The sequence below is a fragment of the Salmo salar genome, chromosome 15, assembly GCF_965601325.2.
Source record: "Salmo salar chromosome 15, fSalSal1, whole genome shotgun sequence".
NCBI lineage: Eukaryota > Metazoa > Chordata > Actinopteri > Salmoniformes > Salmonidae > Salmo > Salmo salar.
The window spans coordinates 2,826,430-2,846,313 of NC_138305.1; the positions used below are offsets into that span (position 1 = coordinate 2,826,430).

The 19,884-nt window shown below is 43.2% G+C and overlaps 1 protein-coding gene across 1 annotated transcript in view; it reads right to left on the reverse strand.

The window, feature by feature from the left end:
- The window catches only part of LOC106570825 (uncharacterized), a 29,741-nt gene that overhangs the window by 2,743 nt on the left and 7,114 nt on the right, over window positions 1-19,884 (reverse strand). Inside the window, exons 2-3 of the mRNA XM_045695315.2 lie at window positions 15,452-15,603; window positions 14,945-15,051 (exon numbers count right to left, since the gene is read on the reverse strand). Coding sequence (XP_045551271.1) covers window positions 14,945-15,051; window positions 15,452-15,603 — 259 coding nt within the window. The remainder of the gene's footprint in view (window positions 1-14,944; window positions 15,052-15,451; window positions 15,604-19,884) is intronic.

Here is a 19,884-nt window from a genome sequence, read left to right on the forward strand (position 1 = left end):
TTAGGTCATTTAGGATCACCACTTTATTTTAAGAATGTGAAATGTATTAGTAGAGAGAATTATTTATTTCAGCTTTTATTTCTTTCATCACATTCCCAGTGGGTCATAAGTTTACATACACTCAATTAGTATTTGGTAACATTGCATTTAAATTGTTTAACCTGTCTGGGCTAGGGGGCAGTATTTTCACGGCCGGATAAAAAACGTACCCGATTTAAACTGGTTACTACTCTTGCCCAGAAACGAGAATATGCATATAATTAGTAGATTTGGATAGAAAACACTCTAAAGTTTCTAAAACTGTTTGAATGGTGTCTGTGAGTATAACAGAACTCATATGGCAGGCCAAAACTTGAGAAGATTCCATACAGGAAGTGCCCTGTCTGACAATTTGTTGTCCTTCTGTTGCATCTCTATCGAAAATACAGCATCTGTGCTGTAACGTGACACTTTCTAAGGCTTCCATTGGCTCTCTAAAGCCGCCAGAAAGTGGAATGGGGTGTCTGCTGTCTCTGGGCAAAGTACAGCAGCGGATGCTGGAGTGAGTGGTTGTGCTGCACCTCGTTCCGCAGGTAAAATTACATTTCATTACATTACATTGGAACGATTTGATTAGTGCATTGTTAGCTAGCTACATAGTTGTATCTGCTGTCTTTGTATCAAGGATAAAGGTGTAGCTCTGAGGAACTAACAAGGTTAGCTAGCCAGCTGTATTCGTTCATTCGCGCCGTTTTCGAAATGGCGTCAACACCATAACACCACAGCTAGCTAGCCAACTTTACCAATTAGCAGTACTGTAGAAACTATATACATTACAATGGAACGATTTGACTAGTGTAATGTTAGCTAGCTACATAGTTGTCTTTGTATCAAGATAAAGGCGTAGTACAGAGTAACTATCGAGGTTAGCTAGCCAGCTACATTTTCTAACATAGTCTACAACGCGCCCACTGCTAGCTAGCTAACCCTACCAGCTAGCTGTATCATTTTTAGTCAATAAGATTTTTGCAACGTAAGCTTAACTTTCTGAACATTCGAGATGTGTAGTCCACTTGTGTAGCTAGCAGGACTGACTGTGTTAGCTAGCCAACGTTTAATTACTTCTGCGTTATGAACTAGACACGGACACGAATGATCCATTGGTAGCTTGTTGTTACCAAGTATTGGTGCTAACCGTATGTTATAGGATGCTAGCATGCTAGTTAGCTAGTTAGCTATGGCGTCATAGGACACGGTGCACTAGGTGGGTTTTCACAGAAGAATACTGTACCAAGTTATCTAGCGGAATAAACTAAGTTTGAGCCTATTCCTGAAAATATTGAACCACTGTAGTTTACATCAATTTTAATTTCTAGTGGTAGCTAGAAAAGTTATATTTTAGTGTTTCAGTGAAATGTTAGTGAGGGAGGCCCTGCTCTCTCGCTTCCCCAGTTGTTTAGTTAATTTTTCATGCCAATCTCTTTTGTATTAGCGTAGCCTCTCCTGTAGCCTATCAACTATGTGTCGGTCTATCCCTGTTCTCTCCTCTCTGCACAGGCCATACAAACGCTTCACATCGCATGGCCGCTGCCACTCTAACCTGGTGGTCCCAGCGCGCACGACCTACGTGGAGTTCCAGGTCTCCGGCAGCCTCTGGAACTGCCGGTCTGCGGCCAACAAGGCAGAGTTCATCTCAGCCTATGCTACTCTCCAGTCCCTCGACTTCTTGGCGCTGACGGAAACATGGATGACCACAGAAAACACTGCTACTCCTACTGCTCTCTCCTCGTCTGACCACGTGTTCTCGCACACCCCGAGAGCATCTGGTCAGCGGGGTGGTGGCACTGGAATCCTCATCTCTCCCAAGTGGACATTCTCTCTTTCTCCCCTGACCCATCTGTCTATCTCCTCCTTTGAATTCCATGCTGTCACAATCACTAGCCCGTTCAAGCTTAACATCCTTACCATTTATCGCCCTCCAGGTTCCCTTGGAGAGTTCATCAATGAGCTTGACGCCTTGATAAGTTCCTTTCCTGAGGATGGCTCACCCCTCACAGTTCTGGGTGACTTTAACCTCCCTACCTTTGACTAATTTCTCTCTGCCTCCTTCTTTCCACTCCTCTCCTCTTTTGACCTCACCCTCTCACCGTCCCCCCCTACTCACAAGGCAGGCAATACGCTTGACCTCATCTTCACTAGATGCTGTTCTTCTACTAATCTCACTGCAACTCCCCTCCAAGTCTCCGATCACTACCTTGTATCCTTTTCCCTCTCGCTCTCCTCCAACACTACTCACTCTGCCCCTACTCAGATGGTATTGTGCCGTCGCAACCTTCGCTCTCTCTCTCCTGCTACTCTCTCCTCTTCCATCCTATCATCTCTTCCCTCTGCTCAATCCTTCTCCAACCAATCTCCTGATTCTGCCCCCTCAACCCTCCTCTCCTCCCTTTCTGCATCCTTTGACTCTCTATGTCCCCTATCCTCCCGACCGGCTCGGTCCTCCCCTCCTGCTCCGTGGCTTGACGACTCATTGCGAGCTTACAGAACAGGGCTCCGGGCAGCCGAGCGGAAATGGAGGAAAACTCGCCTCCCTGCGGACCTGGCATCTTTTCACTCCCTCCTCTCTACATTTTCCTCCTCTGTTTCTGCTGCTAAAGCCACTTTCTACCACTCTAACTTCCAAGCATCTGCCTCTAACCCTAGGAAGCTCTTTGCCACCGATCCTCGTTTGTTAAGTCAAACGACACCGCTGGTCCTGCTCACATTTCCCTACCCTATGCTTTGACCTCTTTCTCCCCTCTCTCTCCAGATGAAATCTTGCGTCTTGTGACGACCGGCCGCCCAACAACCTGCCCGCTTGACCCTATCCCCTCCTCTCTTCTCCAGACCATTTCCGGAGACCTTCTCCCTTACCTCACCTCGCTCATCAACTCATCCTTGACCGCTGGCTACGTCCCTTCCATCTTCAAGAGAGCGAGAGTTGCACCCCTTCTCAAAAAACCTACACTCGATCCCTCCGATGTCAACAACTACAGACCAGTATCCCTTCTTTCTTTTCTCTCCAAAACTCTTGAACGTGCCGTCCTTGGCCAGCTCTCCTGCTATCTCTCTCAGAATGACCTTCTCGATCCAAATCAGTCAGGTTTCAAGGCTGGTAATTCAACTGAGACTGCTCTTCTCTGTGTCACGGAGGCTCTCCGCACTGCTAAAGCTAACTCTCTCTCCTCTGCTCTCATCCATCTAGACCTATCTGCTGCCTTTGATACTGTGAACCATCAGATCCTCCTCTCCACCCTCTCCAAGTTGGGTATCTCTGGCGCGGCTCACTCTTGGATTGCGTCCTACCTGACAGGTCGCTCCTACCAGGTGGCGTGGCGAGAATCCGTCTCCGCACCACGTGCTCTCACCACTGGTGTCCCCCATGGCTCAGTTCTAGGCCCTCTCCTATTCTCACTATACACCAAGTCACTTGGCTCTGTCATATCTTCACAAGGTCTCTCCTATCATTGCTACGCAGACAACACACAATTAATCTTCTCCTTTCCCCCTTCTGATAACCAGGTGGCGAATCGCATCTCTGCATGTCTGGCAGACATATCAGTGTGGATGACGGATCACCACCTCAAGCTGAACCTCGGCAAGACGGAGCTGCTCTTCCTCCCGGGGAAGGACTGCCCTTTCCATGATCTCGCCATCACGGTGGACAACTCCATTGTGTCCTCCTCCCAGAGTGCTAAGAGCCTCGGCGTGACCCTGGACAACACCCTGTCGTTCTCCGCCAACATCAAGGCGGTGACCCGATCCTGTAGGTTCATGCTATACAACATTTGCAGAGTACGACCCTGCCTTAGACAGGAAGCGGCGCAGGTCCTAATCCAGGCACTTGTCATCTCCCGTCTGGATTACTGCAACTCCCTATTGGCGGGGCTCCCTGCCTGTGCCATTAAACCCCTACAACTCATCCAGAACGCCGCAGCCCATCTGGTGTTCAACCTTCCCAAGTTCTCTCACGTCACCCCGCTCCTCTGCACACTCCACTGGCTTCCAGTTGAAGCTCGCATCTGCTACAAGACCATGGTGCTTGCCTACGGAGCTGTGAGGGGAACGGCACCTCCGTACCTTCAGGCTCTGATCAGGCCCTACACCCAAACAAGGGCACTGCGTTCATCCACCTCTGGCCTGCTGGCCCCCCTACCTCTACGGAAGCACAGTTCCCGCTCAGCCCAGTCAAAACTGTTCGCTGCTCTGGCACCCCAATGGTGGAACAAGCTCCCTCACGACGCCAGGACAGCGGAGTCAATCACCACCTTCCGTAGACACCGGAAACCCCACCTCCTAAAGGAATACCTGGGATAGGATATAGTAATCCTTCTAACCCCCCCCCCCCAAAAAAGATATAGATGTACTATTGTAAAGTGGTTGTTCCACTGGATATCTTAAGGTGAATGCACCAATTTGTAAGTTGCTCTGGATAAGAGCGTCTGCTAAATGACGTAAATGTAAAAGTGGTCAGCCTGGGGACAGTGAGACTGAGATGCGCGTTCACAAGACTTCAATTTTTTTTTCAGCCTTTGAATGAATACAACGTTGCCCGGTTGGAATACTATCGCTATTTTATGAGAAAAATAGCATAAAAATTTATTTTAAACAGCGTTTGACATGCTTCTAAGTACGGTAATGGAAAAATTTGAATTTTTTTGTCACGAAATGCGTCGTGCGTTACCCTTCTGATAGTGACCTGAACGCACGAACAAAACTGAGGTATTTGAGTATACAGTGCCTTGCGAAAGTATTCGGCCCCCTTGAACTTTTCGACCTTTTGCCACATTTCAGGCTTCAAACATAAAGATATAAAACTGTAATTTTTTGTGAAGAATCAACAACAAGTGGGACACAGTTATGAAGTGGAACGAAATGTATTGGATATTTAAAACTTTTTTAACAAATAAAAAACTGAAAAATTGGCCGTGCAAAATTATTCAGCCCCTTTACTTTCAGTGCAGCAAACTCTCTCCAGAAGTTCAGTGAGGATCTCTGAATGATCCAATGTTGACCTAAATGACTAATGATGATAAATAGAATCCACCTGTGTGTAATCAAGTCTCCGTATAAATGCACCTGCTCTGTGATAGTCTCAGAGGTCCGTTTAAAGCGCAGAGAGCATCATGAAGAACAAGGAACACACCAGGCAGGTCCGAGATACTGTTGTGGAGAAGTTTAAAGCCGGATTTGGATACAAAAAGATTTCCCAAGCTTTAAACATCCCAAGGAGCACTGTGCAAAGTATTAACTTAAGGGGGCTGAATAATTTTGCACGCCCAATTTTTCAGTTTTTTATTTGTTAAAAAAGTTTGAAATATCCAATCAATTTCGTTCCACTTCATGATTGTGTCCCACTTGTTGTTGATTCTTCACAAAAAATTACAGTTTTATATCTTTATGTTTGAAGCCTGAAATGTGGCAAAAGGTCGAAAAGTTCAAGGGGGCCGAATACTTTCGCAAGGCACTGTAACTATGGATTATTTGGAACCAAAACAACATTTGTTGTTGAAGTAGAAGTCCTGGGAGTGCATTCTGATGAAGAACAGCAAAGGTAATCCAATTTTTCTAATAGTAATTCTGAGTTTAGTGAGCCCCAAACTTGGTGGGTGTCAAATTAGCTAGCCTGTGATGGCCGAGCTATGTACTCAGAATATTGCAAAATGTGCTTTCGCCGAAAAGCTATTTTAAAATCTGACATAGCGATTGCATAAAGGAGTTCTGTATCTATAATTCTTAAAATAATTGTTATGTATTTTGTCAACGTTTATCATGAGTAATTTAATAAATTCACCGGAAGTTTTCGGTGGGTATGCTAGTTCTGAACATCACATGCTAATGTAAAAAGCTGTTTTTTGATATAAATATGAACTTGACTGAACAAAACATGCATGTATTGTATAACATAATGTCCTAGGAGTGTCATCTGATGAAGATCATCAAAGGTTAGTGCTGCATTTAGCTGTTTGGGTTTTTGTGACATATATGCTTGCTTTGAAAATGGCTGTGTGATTATTTTTGGCAGGGTACTCTCCTGACATAATCTAATGTTTTGCTTTCGCTGTAAAGCCTTTTTTGAAATCGGACAATGTGGTTAGATTAACGAGAGTCTTGCCTTTAAAATGGTGTAAAATAGTCAAATGTTTGAGAAATTGAAGTTTTGCATTTGAGGTATTTGTATTTCGCGCCACGCGATTCCACTGGCTGTTGACTAGGGTGGGACGCAAACGTCCCACCTAGCCCAGAGAGGTGTTGACTTGGGTCAAACGTTTCTGGTAGCCTTCCACAAGCTTCCCACAATACGTTGGGTGAATTGTGGCCCATTCCTCCTGACAGAGCTGGTGTAACGGAGTCAGGTTTGTAGGCCTCCTTGCTCACACAAGCTTTTTCAGTTCTGCCCACAAATTTTACATAGGATTGAGGTCAGGGCTTTGTGATGGCCACTCCAATACCTTGACTTTGTTGTCCTTAAGCCATTTTGCCACAACTTTGGAAGTATGCTTGGGGTCATTGTTCATTTGGAAGACCCATTTGCACCAAGCTTTACCATCCTGACTGATGTCTTGAGATGTTGCTTCAATATTTTCACGTAATTTTCCTCCCTCATGAAGCCATCTATTTTGTGAAATGCACCAGTCCCTCCTGCAGCAAAGCACCCCCACAACATGATGCTGCCACCCCCGTGCTTCACAGTTGGGATGGTGTTCTTCAGCTTGCAAGCCTCCCCCTTTATCCTCCAAACATAACGATGGTCATTATGGCCAAACAGTTCTATTTTTGTTTCATCAGACCAGAGGACATTTCTCAAAAAAGTCCAATCTTTGTCCTCATGTGCATTTGCAAACTGTAGTATGGCTTTTTTATGGCGGTTTTGGAGCAGTGGCTTCTTCCTTGCTTAGCGGCCTTTCAGGTTATGTCGATATAGGACTCGTTTTACTGTAGCTATAGATACTTTGTACCTGTTTCCTCCAGCATCTTCACAACGTCCTTTGCTGTTGTTCTGGGATTGATTTGCACTTTTTGCACCAAAGTACATTCCTCTCTAGGAGACAGAACGCGTCTCCTTCCTGAGCGGTATGACAGCTACGAGGTCCCATGGTGTTTACACTTGCGTACTATTGTTTGTACAGATGAACATGGTACCTTCAAGCATTTGGAAATTGCTCCCAAGGATGAACCAGACTTGTGGGGGTCTACCATTTTTTTCTGAGGTCTTGGCTGATTTCTTTAGATTTTCCCATGATGTCAAGCAAAGAGGCACTGAGTTTGAAGATAGGCCTTGAAATACATCCACAGGTACACCTCCAATTGACTCATATTATGTCAATTAGCCTATCAGAAGCTTCTAAAGCCATGACATAATTTTCTGGAATTTTCCAAGCTGTTTAAAGGCACAGTCAACTAAGTGTATGTAAAATTCTGACCCACTGGAATTGTGATACAGTGAATTATAAGTGAAATAATCTGTCTGTAAACAATTGTTGGAAAAATTACTTGTGTCATGCACAAAGTAGATGTCCTAACCGACTTGCCAAAACTATCGTTTGTTAATAAGACATTTGTGGAGTGGTTTTTAAAACGAGTTTTAATGATGGCAACTTAAGTGTATGTAAACTTCCGACTTCAACTGTAGGTGTACGGTTAGTTGGTATGTAATAGTGGTATATAGGTGTTAGTTGGTGGTATGTAATAGTGGTATATAGGTGTAACGTTAGTTGGTGGTATGTAATAGTGGTATATAGGTGTAATGTTAGTTGGTGGTATGTATTAGTGGTATATAGGTGTAAAGTTAGTTGGTGATATGTAATAGTGGTATATAGGTGTAATATTAGTTGGTGGTATGTATTAGTGGTATATTTCTTTTTAAAAAATTGTCGAGTGGTTGAAAAATTTGTTTTAGTGACTCCAACCTGAGTGTATGTAAACTTCTGACTTCAACTGTACATACACTACCGTTCAAAGGTTTGGGGTCACTTAGAAATGTACTTGTTTTTGAAAGAAAAGCACATTTTTGGTCGATTAATAGAACATCAAATTGATGAGAAATACAGTGTAGACATTGTTAATGTTGTAAATGACTATTGTAGCTGGAAACGGCTGATTTTTAATGGAATATCTACATAGGCGTACAGAGGCCCATTACCAGCATCACTCCTGTGTTCCAGTGGCACATTGTGTTAGCTAATCCAAGTTTATAATTTTAAAAGGCTTATTGATCATTAGAAAACCCTTTTGCAATTATGTTAGCTGTGACGACCCTCCCACTCTGTCTGCCGAATTCTTTCTCTTTGCTCTTGTTTTCCTTAATAGGATGTCGGTGGGCGGAGTCGAGAGGGTCGTCAGAGAAATGGGACACACCTGGGCTGGGGTGTGTCCCAGGATAAATGCACCTCTTCCCCATTCATTGGGAAGACTCTCTCCATGCAGACACAGATTTTGGTTGTTTGCGGTGGCACCTTCCAACACCCCTCATTATCACATTTATGCACGCAACCACTCACTGACACTACTGATTACTGACTACACACACACACACACACACACACACACCATTGTTAATTATATTTAGTTTACTTTAGTTAATAAATATATTTTGTTATTCCTGATCTCCACGTTGTCTCCCTTTTTGTTTCGCACTTTGAGCCGGTTCGTGACAAGTGTGGGCTCGTCTGGGATCTTGAAGGTGTTGTGTTTGGGAGAAAACGTGGAGTTAATGTTAAACTCTGTAGGTGCTTTGTTTGCATCTTTTGTTACAGTTTGTTTGAGTTGTAATGTTTGGTGTCCAGTACTGGTTGACTTTATTTGTTTGATAAACTTGCCACTGCAGTGGATAGTTGGTTGTGTGCTGTGTTGGAGAGAGTATATTGGTTAGTTTCCAGGCCCCTGCCCAGGCTGGAGACTCTTGCTCTACTCGCTGTTGGGACATCGGTCCGAGGAGGTGAGTACAGTCGGCTGTGTACTTCAGTGGGAGATTTGGGTAGAGTAGTGATGCTTACTACCCGGAGCTATAGCCTTTTCCCCTGTCAGGCTTAGCGACGTGTTTCATTTTGGAATAGATTTTTTTTTTTTGTATTTACTTCTGACTATGGTGTCTATTGTAGATGAGTTCATTCGCTTTCCATCAGAGGAACTGTTAGAATTATATTCTAAAGAACAGCTGTTGAAGGTTGCTGAACACCACAAGGTTGAAATTAGTGATAAACATCTAAAATATTCTATTAGGTTGATATTGAAGGCCAATCTGATGGAGAGTGGTATTCTTGATGTTTACCACGGGGGCAGCCTCTGCCGAGGACTCGCCGTCTCCCCGTAACGTTACAATGACCGCTCCATCGGTTAGTCTTTTTGAACAGCAGAAAGAACTGCTTCTGTTACAGCTAGAGCATGATCTTGTAAAGTATGAAAAATAATTGGAATTTAAACAGGATATGGAGAGTGCTAAAGTCAAGCTGCAACAAGAGTGGCTAGAGCTGGTTAGGAAAGGAAAGCTCTCAGGGCAGAGTTTTCTCTGGGAAGGTGACCCAGATGTACCTAGGAGTCGTTCCTCTTTTGGGCGTGCCCCGGACACATTTGACATTGTTGGGAATTTACGGTTGTTGCCTCAGTTTAATGAAAAGGACCCTGAGACGTTCTTCTCGTTGTTTGAGCGTGTTGCTGACGCTAGGAGTTGGCCTGATTCTGACTGTACTTTAATGTTGCAGTGTGTGTTGACTGGTGAAGCGCAGGAAGCATATTCAGCTCTTAGTGTAGCTGACAGTGTCAGTTATAAGGTTAAAACGGCTGTGTTACAGATTCACGAATTGGTCCCTGAGGCTTACCACCAACGATTTACAACTTTAATCTAACCACATTGTCTGATTTCAAAAAGGCTTTACAGCGAAAGCAAAACATTAGATTATGTCAGGAGAGTACCCAGCCAGAAATAATCACACAGCCAATTTTCAAGCTAAAATATATGTCACAAAAGCCAAAACCACAGATAAATGCAGCACTAACCTTTGATGATCATCAGATGACACTCTTACGACATTATGTTATACAATACATGCATGTTTTGTTCAATCAAGTTCATATGTATATCAAAAACCAGCTTTTTACATTAGCATGTGACGTTCAGAACTAGCAAACACACCGAAAACTTCCGGTGAATTTACTAAATTACTCTTGATAATCGTTTACAAAATACATAACAATTATTTAAAGAATTATAGATACAGAACTCCTTTATGCAATTGCGGTGTCAGATTATGAAATAGCTTTTCAGCAAAAGCACATTTTGCAATATTCTGAGTACATAGCTCGCCATCACGGGCTAGCTAATTTGACACCCACCAAGTTTGGTGTTCACTAAACTCAGAATTACTATAAGAAAAATTGGATTACCTTTGTTGTTCTTCGTCAGAATGCACTCCCAGGACTTCTACTTCAACCACAAATGTTGTTTTGGTTCAAAATAATCCATAGTTATGTTCAAATATCCTCCGTTTTGTTCGTGCGTTCAGGTCCCTATCCGAACAGTGACGCGCGGACGCATGTCGTGACAAAAAAATTCAAAATATTCCATTACCGTACTTCGAAGCATGTCAAACGCTGTTTAAAATCAATTTTTATGCTATTTTTCTCGTAAAATAGCGATAATATTCCAACCGGGCGATGTTGTTTTCGTTCAAAGGCTGAAAGAAAAACATGGCCACTTCTCGGGGCCGCGCATCTCCTGTCTCTGAGCCACCAGCCTGACCACTCACAAACAGCGCTCCTGTACCTAGCCCAGAGACAGCAGAGATCTCATTCCACTTTCTGGCGCCTTCAGAGAGCCCATGGGAGCCTTAGAAATTGTCACATTACAGCAGAGATGCTGTATTTTCGACAGAGATGCCACAGAAGCACAAGAAATGGTCAGAGAGGGCACTTCCTGTATGGAATCTTCTCAGGTTTTGACCTGCCATATGAGTTCTGTTATACTCACAGACACCATTCAAACAGTTTTAGAAACTTTAGAGCGTTTTCTATCCAAATCTACCAATTATATGCATATTCTCGTTTCTGGAAAAGAGTAGTAACCAGTTTAAATTGGGTATGTTTTTTATCCGGCTGTGAAAATACTGCCCCCTACCCTAGAGGTTAAAAAGGATAGTAAACAGACTCATGTTGAGTTTGCGCGAGAGTTATCTTCACAGTTTAATCGCTGGTGTTCCGCCTCTGCAGTTATGACTTTATAAGGGCAGTGTGATCTGATTATACTAGAGCAATTTAAGGACACAATCCCTGATCGTATAGCCACGTACATTAACGAACGAAAAGTAAAGACTGTCGTTGAAGCTGTGGTTTTGGCGGACCCGTATGTTTTGACTCACGTGTCTTTGCAGAGCCCCGTATTCGGAGTGCTCCAGTGGTAAAGCTGACTTTGGTCAAAGTGTCACTACTGTCAAGGTTCGGGTCATTGGAAAAACGAATGTCTGGTTCTCAGGGCTAGGGGTAAATTCAGTACTTGTGCTTACATTAAATCTAAGCCTACGGCGTTAGCTGCGCCTGTTCCACATCAGTTCACTCCTGACACATTGTCTCATGCCCAGGGACATGTGAAAGTCCATATTGACCCAGACTATTTACCTTTCATTACAGAGGGTTTTGTGTCAATGTTAGGAAGTAAGGACCTAGTGCCAGTGAAGATTCTGAGATCCACAGGTGCCTCTGAATCGTTTGTGTTGGAATATGTTACCCTTCTCTGCTGAGACTGATTCAGGGAATAGTGTTCTAATTAGGGGAATAGATTTGAACACTGTCAGTTCCATTGCATAAACTGATGTTGGATTGTGGACTGGTGAAAGGTGAGGTTGTTGTGGGGGTGCGTCCTTCATTGCTTATTTAGCGTATCGATGTTATCCTTGGGAGTAACTTGGCTGGTGAGCGTGTATGGCCTGTCGTGTTTCCATCTCTAGTGGCTTCTGCTAAGCCGTCATTTGTAGGGATTCCTGATGAGAGTCTGCGGAGTTTCCCCAGAGGTGTTCTCTGCGTGTGCAGTGATGCGTTCTATGAGCCGTGGCGACCTGGTCACTGCGCCGACTAACGAGAATACCACAAAGAAGTCTGTCACTGCTTTCCCTGTTATCCCGTTATCTGTATCCCGCTCCGATTCTAATGATCAATAAGCCTTTTAAAGGCGATTAGTCAGGCTGTTGTACCAGTTAAGCTTTGTGAGTTGGTGTTGACAACTTCCCACAACGACGTTGTTGGACATATGGGTGTGAGGAAAACCTACAACCGCATATTAAGACATTTCTTTTGGCCTAGATTAAAGAGCGATGTTTCTGATTTCATCAACTTGATACACCTGTCAATTAACTGGTAAACCTAATCAAGCTATTAAGCCAGTACCACTGTTTCCTATTCCTGTACTCAGCCAACCTTTTGAGTATCTGATTATTGACTGTGTTGGTCCTCTGCCTTGTTCTAAAAGGGTTGTAGTTACCTGTTCACTGTGATGTGTCAGACCACTAGGTTTCCTGCTGCCTATCCTCTCCGGTCTATCACCACTAAGTCTGTGCTAAAAGCTTTGACTCTCAATGTTTGGAATCCCTAAGGTCATTCAGAGTGATCAAGGATCTAATTTCACCTCCAATCTGTTTGGTCAGGTTCTCCAACAGCTCCATATTAAACACAATTTGTCTAGAGCCTATCACGCGCAAAGTCAAGGAGCACTGGAACGTTTCCATCGAACACTTAAGTCTCTGAGAGCTTATTGTACTGAGACGGATAAGGATTGGGAGGAGGGGTTGCCTTGGTTACTGTTAGCTGCTAGGGAGGTTTCACAGGAGAGTGCGGGTTTCAGTCCAAATGATCTTGTGTTTGGACATAGGGTGCGTGGACTTCTCTGTTCTCCAGGATGACTGGAAGTCTCCCGAGCCCCCTCAGTCCCTATTATCTTGTGTGATTTCTGGCGACGCCTGTACGCCGCTGGTGAAATGGCTAAAGAGAAGCTATCATCTTCACAGAAGAGGATGAAGGGCATATTTGATCGGCGAACTGAGCCTCGTCACTTTAGTCCAGGTGACCAGGTTCTTGCTCTGCTGCCAATTGTTGGTTCTCTTTTTCAAGCCAAGTTTCAAGGTCCATATACGGTTGTACGCCAGTGCACTGAGCAAAACTATCTAGTTGCCGCTCAGGAACGGAGAAAAGCACCAACTGTGCCAGGTAAATTTGTGACTGGTATGGTGTTCTAGGGTCCTTGTTGGTCTCCGGTTTTATGGGGAGGTGTGATGACCCTCCCACTCTGTCTGCCAAATTCTTTCTCTTTGCTCTTGTTTCCCTTAATAGGATGTTGGTGGGCGGAGCTGGGAGGGTCGTCAGAAAAATGGGACACCTGGGCTCGGGTAAATGCACCTCTTCCCCATTCATTGGGAAGACTCTCTCCATGCAAACACAGATTTTGGTTGTTTGTGGTGGCATCTTTCAACACCCCTCATTATCACATTTATGCACGCAACCACTCACTGACACTACTTATTACTGACTACACACACACACACACACACACACACACCATTGTTAATTATATTTAGTTTACTTTAGTTTATAAATATATTTTGTTATTCCTGATCTCCACATTGTCTGCCTTTTTGTTACGCACTTTGAGCCGGTTTGTGACATAGCACGGCTGAAAACTGTTCTGATTAAAGAAGCAATAAAACTACTGGCCTTTAGACTAGCTGAGTATCTGGAACATCAGCATTTGTGGGTTTGTTTACAGGCTCAAAATTGGCAGAAACAAAACTTTCAGTTTATTTTTTTGCTGAGGTATATACATATATTATTTTTAAAGAACGGTAAATGTCTAATACCACCATTAATGTAACCAAATGATGGGGATTGACAGTACATTTACTAGTTGTTCTGGCTTCAAATATAAGGTGGAATTGATCCAATAAAAATCAAATGGCAAACAATTCACACAATGAATGTGTAAGAATTGGCGGGAGACATTGGTGCACATTCTGGAGTGCATGCATTCTCGTGAGAGACGCCCATATCTTCGCTACACACCCCTCCCCTTGTCTCAACGTTTGAAATTGTACTCAAGACACATTATCTTCACACATATTAGATGCTTTTCACTGACAACCACAACTCAATAATCGGCAACGTGCGCTGCCCAAATAGTTCTACGCACCTGTGATATGAAACTTTTAATTTTTTTTAAAAGAAGCTAATGATCCATGTCATGCTCTCTGGTAAAGTATTTTAAATGATTTTATTTGGACGGGGGTAATTATATAATTTTGGCAAACCATCAATTTACTTTAGGGGAAGCCAGCATCCAAACAGTGCATTGCAACCGCCAACTCTCCTTTCTAATTCGCTTAGCTGAAACCAGAGATCTGTAAATAATGACGAGATGCTCATGTTCCCGCCCTAACAATGCGAGTCATTGTCCCAAAGGTGGGAATGCAGGCGACAAGCTTAGATTTGCATATTATGCCCATAAACGCATTGGGATTATTCAGGATAGATTTTGGCAAGAGTGAGCCATCTCGCTTCTCATCTTACTCTCTGCTAAAATTAGTGAGTGAAACAGCGCCCCTCTGTCTTACTATATGTAGCCAATGTATTTGATGCTGTCTGGCCAGAAAAAGTATGACATGCCATACTCCTTTTGTCCAGACAGCATCAGATACATGGTCTACGGAGACAGAGGGGTGCTGTTCTGCTCAATCGGATGCTTGATCTGAGACTAAGTCTTTATGTCAGCGTGCGTTTCGGTCAAATAAATGATCAATATTTTATTTGGATGGGCAAGGGGGTAGGGCGGGCCAGGCCTCATAGGTCCCACCCATAACACTGTCTCTGACTTCTATGGAGTTGTTGTAGTCCAAAAGAGACTGCAACAAATGTATTTTCAAATGCATAGCTTCTGAAATATATTTATTACCTTCAATTCATCCCCGTCGACAACAGAGAAAACTCGCTGTTTATTATGCAGGAAACTGAACGCCAATCCAACAGATTTCGAATCCCTTTTCAAGTGGTAGACGGTCACTGAAAAACGAAATAAGCAATCTTTACTTCCTAGGGTGTGATAAAGTTCTGCACATTTTTCCACCAATGGTTGTATTTTTTCTTGTTGCCACAAAAAATAATCAACTAAGTAATGAATGTGCCTTTAAAGCAGGTGTGTCAACTCAATTCCTGGAGGGCCATGTGTCTGCTGTTTTTTCTCATTTCGATGTGTGTTCAATTAAGACCTAGAAAACCATGTAAGGGGAGTTCCTAACTATTCAATGATAAAGTACAAGGGCAGGAGCAAAAATCCACCTACACTCCAGGAATTGAATTTAACACCCCTGCTTTAAAGGGACGAAATACAGTATTCTTTATGGGTCTTGCAGAAATCACAAATATTACACAAATGCAGCACCAATTTAATTTATCCTCCTACCTTCATGATTGTTTTTCTCATTTATTTGCATCTCCTTGACATTGAGGACTAGTTTGTTTAGAAAGAAGCACTTTTGGACTGACGCCATCTTCCCTGTTACTTCCATGTGCTTGTAGGTGGTGTAGATGATTTCTTCTCCTGACATGGTAGATCTGTAGAACAACAAACGATCAATTAACAAGATACAGGATAGAGAACGTTTTGTTGATGCTGAGAACGGAATGTATATGTTTTTAAAATAACATTCTTAGTAAAGTTCAGAGAACATTTTAAAGTTCTTTATGCAAAGTTTTCTAACGTTCTTGGGAAAATTTCAGAACATGTCTTTAAATATGACCACATGAGGAAACATAGGAAGTTATGCTGAAGTCACAGGAGGTTGGTGGCACCTAAATTGGGGAGGACAAGCTTGTGATAATGGCTGGAGTGGAGTAGGTGGAATGGTATCAGACACATGGTGTGTTTGATGCCATTCCATTTGTTCAGTTCCAGCCATTACTATGAGCCGTCCTCCCGTCAGCAGCCTCCACTGGCTGAAGTACTGAAATTCCCACAGAAGAATGTTCCCACTTGATCAGTCCAATCAAAGCTACAGTAGATATAACGTGATTTGATGTCATTTTATCTGTGGCCAATGACCTTGAGCTTTCTTGGATGGGCACTTATAATGTAAATCTATGGCAGCATCCAAGGGACTTGAATTTTCGAGCTCTCCCTGTAGATGTTACCGTGACATAGTGTCCCCATGAGTGACAGAACACTGAGCCAATCACAGCGCAGCTAGAGAACATTACTAACCCCTACGCTCTGTATTTTCCACTGGCTGCCCCACCACCACAGAAAGCACTGAGCTAGGCTGAAACACCTGCATTCTGGAGCTGCCTTACTCAGTAAAGCAAAAAAGAGACCATGTTTGTATGCGGCTTTATTAACTCAATGATTTTTTATATTGTTTGCAAACTGATACATGAAAAACAGGCAATTTTTTTTATATAGTAATACACACATATTTTAGCTAAACAGGTGGGGCACTGCCCCACCGGCCCAGAAAGACGGGCCACCACTGACAGTACATAAACTAAAACAAAGAGGCATTATGGCAGTACTCAGACACTGTGGATCCAAAGGGGCTAAATTATGATTTTTCACTGTTCTTGTTTCTATAATATTGTTGCCTTGTTTTTTGGGGTCTCTGTCTCTTCGGATTCACAGACACCCAAATATCAGCTATGTATAATTTGACCTGTTGATTAACGAGACACAGTATTTATTTTATTAAGTTGTGCTATAAATTACCTGAACATATTATAATGATGTATTTATTTACATGGTTGTGTCTCAATGAGCCACTAGGCTATAAATAGGAGCTATGTGCAATGGTCAGGTCGCTCTGAAGAAGACGTCAGCTTGACGTCGAAACGTCAGTCACATGTTCACATCCTGTACAATGAATTAACGTGAGCAAAAATACATTAATCTATTCCTTGTTTTTGTTGAGTGCTCCAACTCCGTTTTAACTTGAATTAGTCCTTTTGTTGTTGAGCACCCCTCCCTTCCTTTGTTTGTTGACGCAGGAAAGCCCACCTGAATCTATTTCAATCCCACTTTGTAAGGCAACAAAATGGATGAGAAAAACGATTGTGGGTGTAGACTTTCTACAGGCACTGTAAATGTAACCATGTTTGTTTGAACTGTTAAGAAATGTTCTGTTAAAGTATTGAAATACCAAGAAAACAACGTTTTTTTTTTTGTCAAGTTCCTTAAATGCGGCAGCGTTGGGCCAGTAACCGAAAGGTTGCAGGATCGAATCCCCGAGCTGACAAGGTTAAAAAAAATCTGTCGTTCTGTCCCTGAACAAGGCAGTTAACCCACTGTTCCCCGGTAGGCCGTCATTGTAAATAAGAATTTGTTCTTAACTGACTTGTCCTTAGTTAAATTAAAGGTATAAAATAATACAAATAAATAATGTGCAGAGAATGTTCCAAAGCCAAGAAACTATCCTGCACCATTCCCAGAAAGTTGTGGGAAGTTTGTATGCAAAATAACCACAGGAGAACCACACTCTCAGTAGGTTCTTGCATTACCCATACCACAATTACAAAGCACTATCTCAACACTTTAATGTTTATGAACTCAGGAGTGCATACATACTCTCCACATTATCTTCATTTTAAGATGGAATCAGCAGCAGTGGGAAACGGCGCCACTGTCACTGTCTGTCACTGTTTAGTTTACAAGGTAGTGAGAGCTGGGGGAGTGTCGCACATCAAAAATAACTGTCTGTCACTGTCTGTCACTGTTTAGTTTACAAGGTAGTGAGAGCTGGGGGAGTGTCGCACATCAAAAATAACTGTCTGTCACTGTCTGTCACTGTTTAGTTTACAAGGTAGTGAGAGCTGGGGGAGTGTCGCACATCAAAAATAACTGTCTGTCACTGTCTGTCACTGTTTAGTTTACAAGGTAGTGAGAGCTGGGGGAGTGTCGCACATCAAAAATAACTGTCTGTCACTGTCTGTCACTGTTTAGTTTACAAGGTAGTGAGAGCTGGGGGAGTGTCGCACATCAAAAATAACTGTCTGTCACTGTCTGTCACTGTTTAGTTTACAAGGTAGTGAGAGCTGGGGGAGTGTCGCACATCAAAAATAACTGTCTGTCACTGTCTGTCACTGTTTAGTTTACAAGGTAGTGAGAGCTGGGGGAGTGTCGCACATCAAAAATAACTGTCTGTCACTGTCTGTCACTGTTTAGTTTACAAGGTAGTGAGAGCTGGGGGAGTGTCGCACATCAAAAATAACTGTCTGTCACTGTCTGTCACTGTTTAGTTTACAAGGTAGTGAGAGCTGGGGGAGTGTCGCACATCAAAAATAACTGTCTGTCACTGTCTGTCACTGTTTAGTTTACAAGGTAGTGAGAGCTGGGGGAGTGTCGCACATCAAAAATAACTGTCTGTCACTGTCTGTCACTGTTTAGTTTACAAGGTAGTGAGAGCTGGGGGAGTGTCGCACATCAAAAATAACTGTCTGTCACTGTCTGTCACTGTTTAGTTTACAAGGTAGTGAGAGCTGGGGGAGTGTCGCACATCAAAAATAACTGTCTGTCACTGTCTGTCACTGTTTTGTTTACAAGGTAGTGAGAGCTGGGGGAGTGTCGCACATCAAAAATAACTGTCTGTCACTGTCTGTCACTGTTTTGTTTACAAGGTAGTGAGAGCTGGGGGAGTGTCGCACATCAAAAATAACTGTCTGTCACTGTCTGTCACTGTTTTGTTTACAAGGTAGTGAGAGCTGGGGGAGTGTCGCACATCAAAAATAACTGTCTGTCACTGTCTGTCACTGTTTTGTTTACAAGGTAGTGAGAGCTGGGGGAGTGTCGCACATCAAAAATAACTGTCTGTCACTGTCTGTCACTGTTTTGTTTACAAGGTAGTGAGAGCTGGGGGAGTGTCGCACATCAAAAATAACTGTCTGTCACTGTCTGTCACTGTTTAGTTTACAAGGTAGTGAGAGCTGGGGGAGTGTCGCACATCAAAAATAACTGTCTGTCACTGTCTGTCACTGTTTAGTTTACAAGGTAGTGAGAGCTGGGGGAGTGTCGCACATCAAAAATAACTGTCTGTCACTGTCTGTCACTGTTTAGTTTACAAGGTAGTGAGAGCTGGGGGAGTGTCGCACATCAAAAATAACTGTCTGTCACTGTCTGTCACTGTTTAGTTTACAAGGTAGTGAGAGCTGGGGGAGTGTCGCACATCAAAAATAACTGTCTGTCACTGTCTGTCACTGTTTAGTTTACAAGGTAGTGAGAGCTGGGGGAGTGTCGCACATCAAAAATAACTGTCTGTCACTGTCTGTCACTGTTTAGTTTACAAGGTAGTGAGAGCTGGGGGAGTGTCGCACATCAAAAATAACTGTCTGTCACTGTCTGTCACTGTTTAGTTTACAAGGTAGTGAGAGCTGGGGGAGTGTCGCACATCAAAAATAACTGTCTGTCACTGTCTGTCACTGTTTAGTTTACAAGGTAGTGAGAGCTGGGGGAGTGTCGCACATCAAAAATAACTGTCTGTCACTGTCTGTCACTGTTTAGTTTACAAGGTAGTGAGAGCTGGGGGAGTGTCGCACATCAAAAATAACTGTCTGTCACTGTCTGTCACTGTTTAGTTTACAAGGTAGTGAGAGCTGGGGGAGTGTCGCACATCAAAAATAACTGTCTGTCACTGTCTGTCACTGTTTAGTTTACAAGGTAGTGAGAGCTGGGGGAGTGTCGCACATCAAAAATAACTGCAGTACAGACGCTGCTGTTCTATTGTGTGAGCGATGATGTCTGAGGGGGAAAAAAAACAGTGTTCGTTGTTTGTTGTAACATCGCAAAAAGATGTGTCAGTTTCACCATTAAGGATTCCAGCGTTAAAACCAGGCATTCTGACTGACAAATGAACA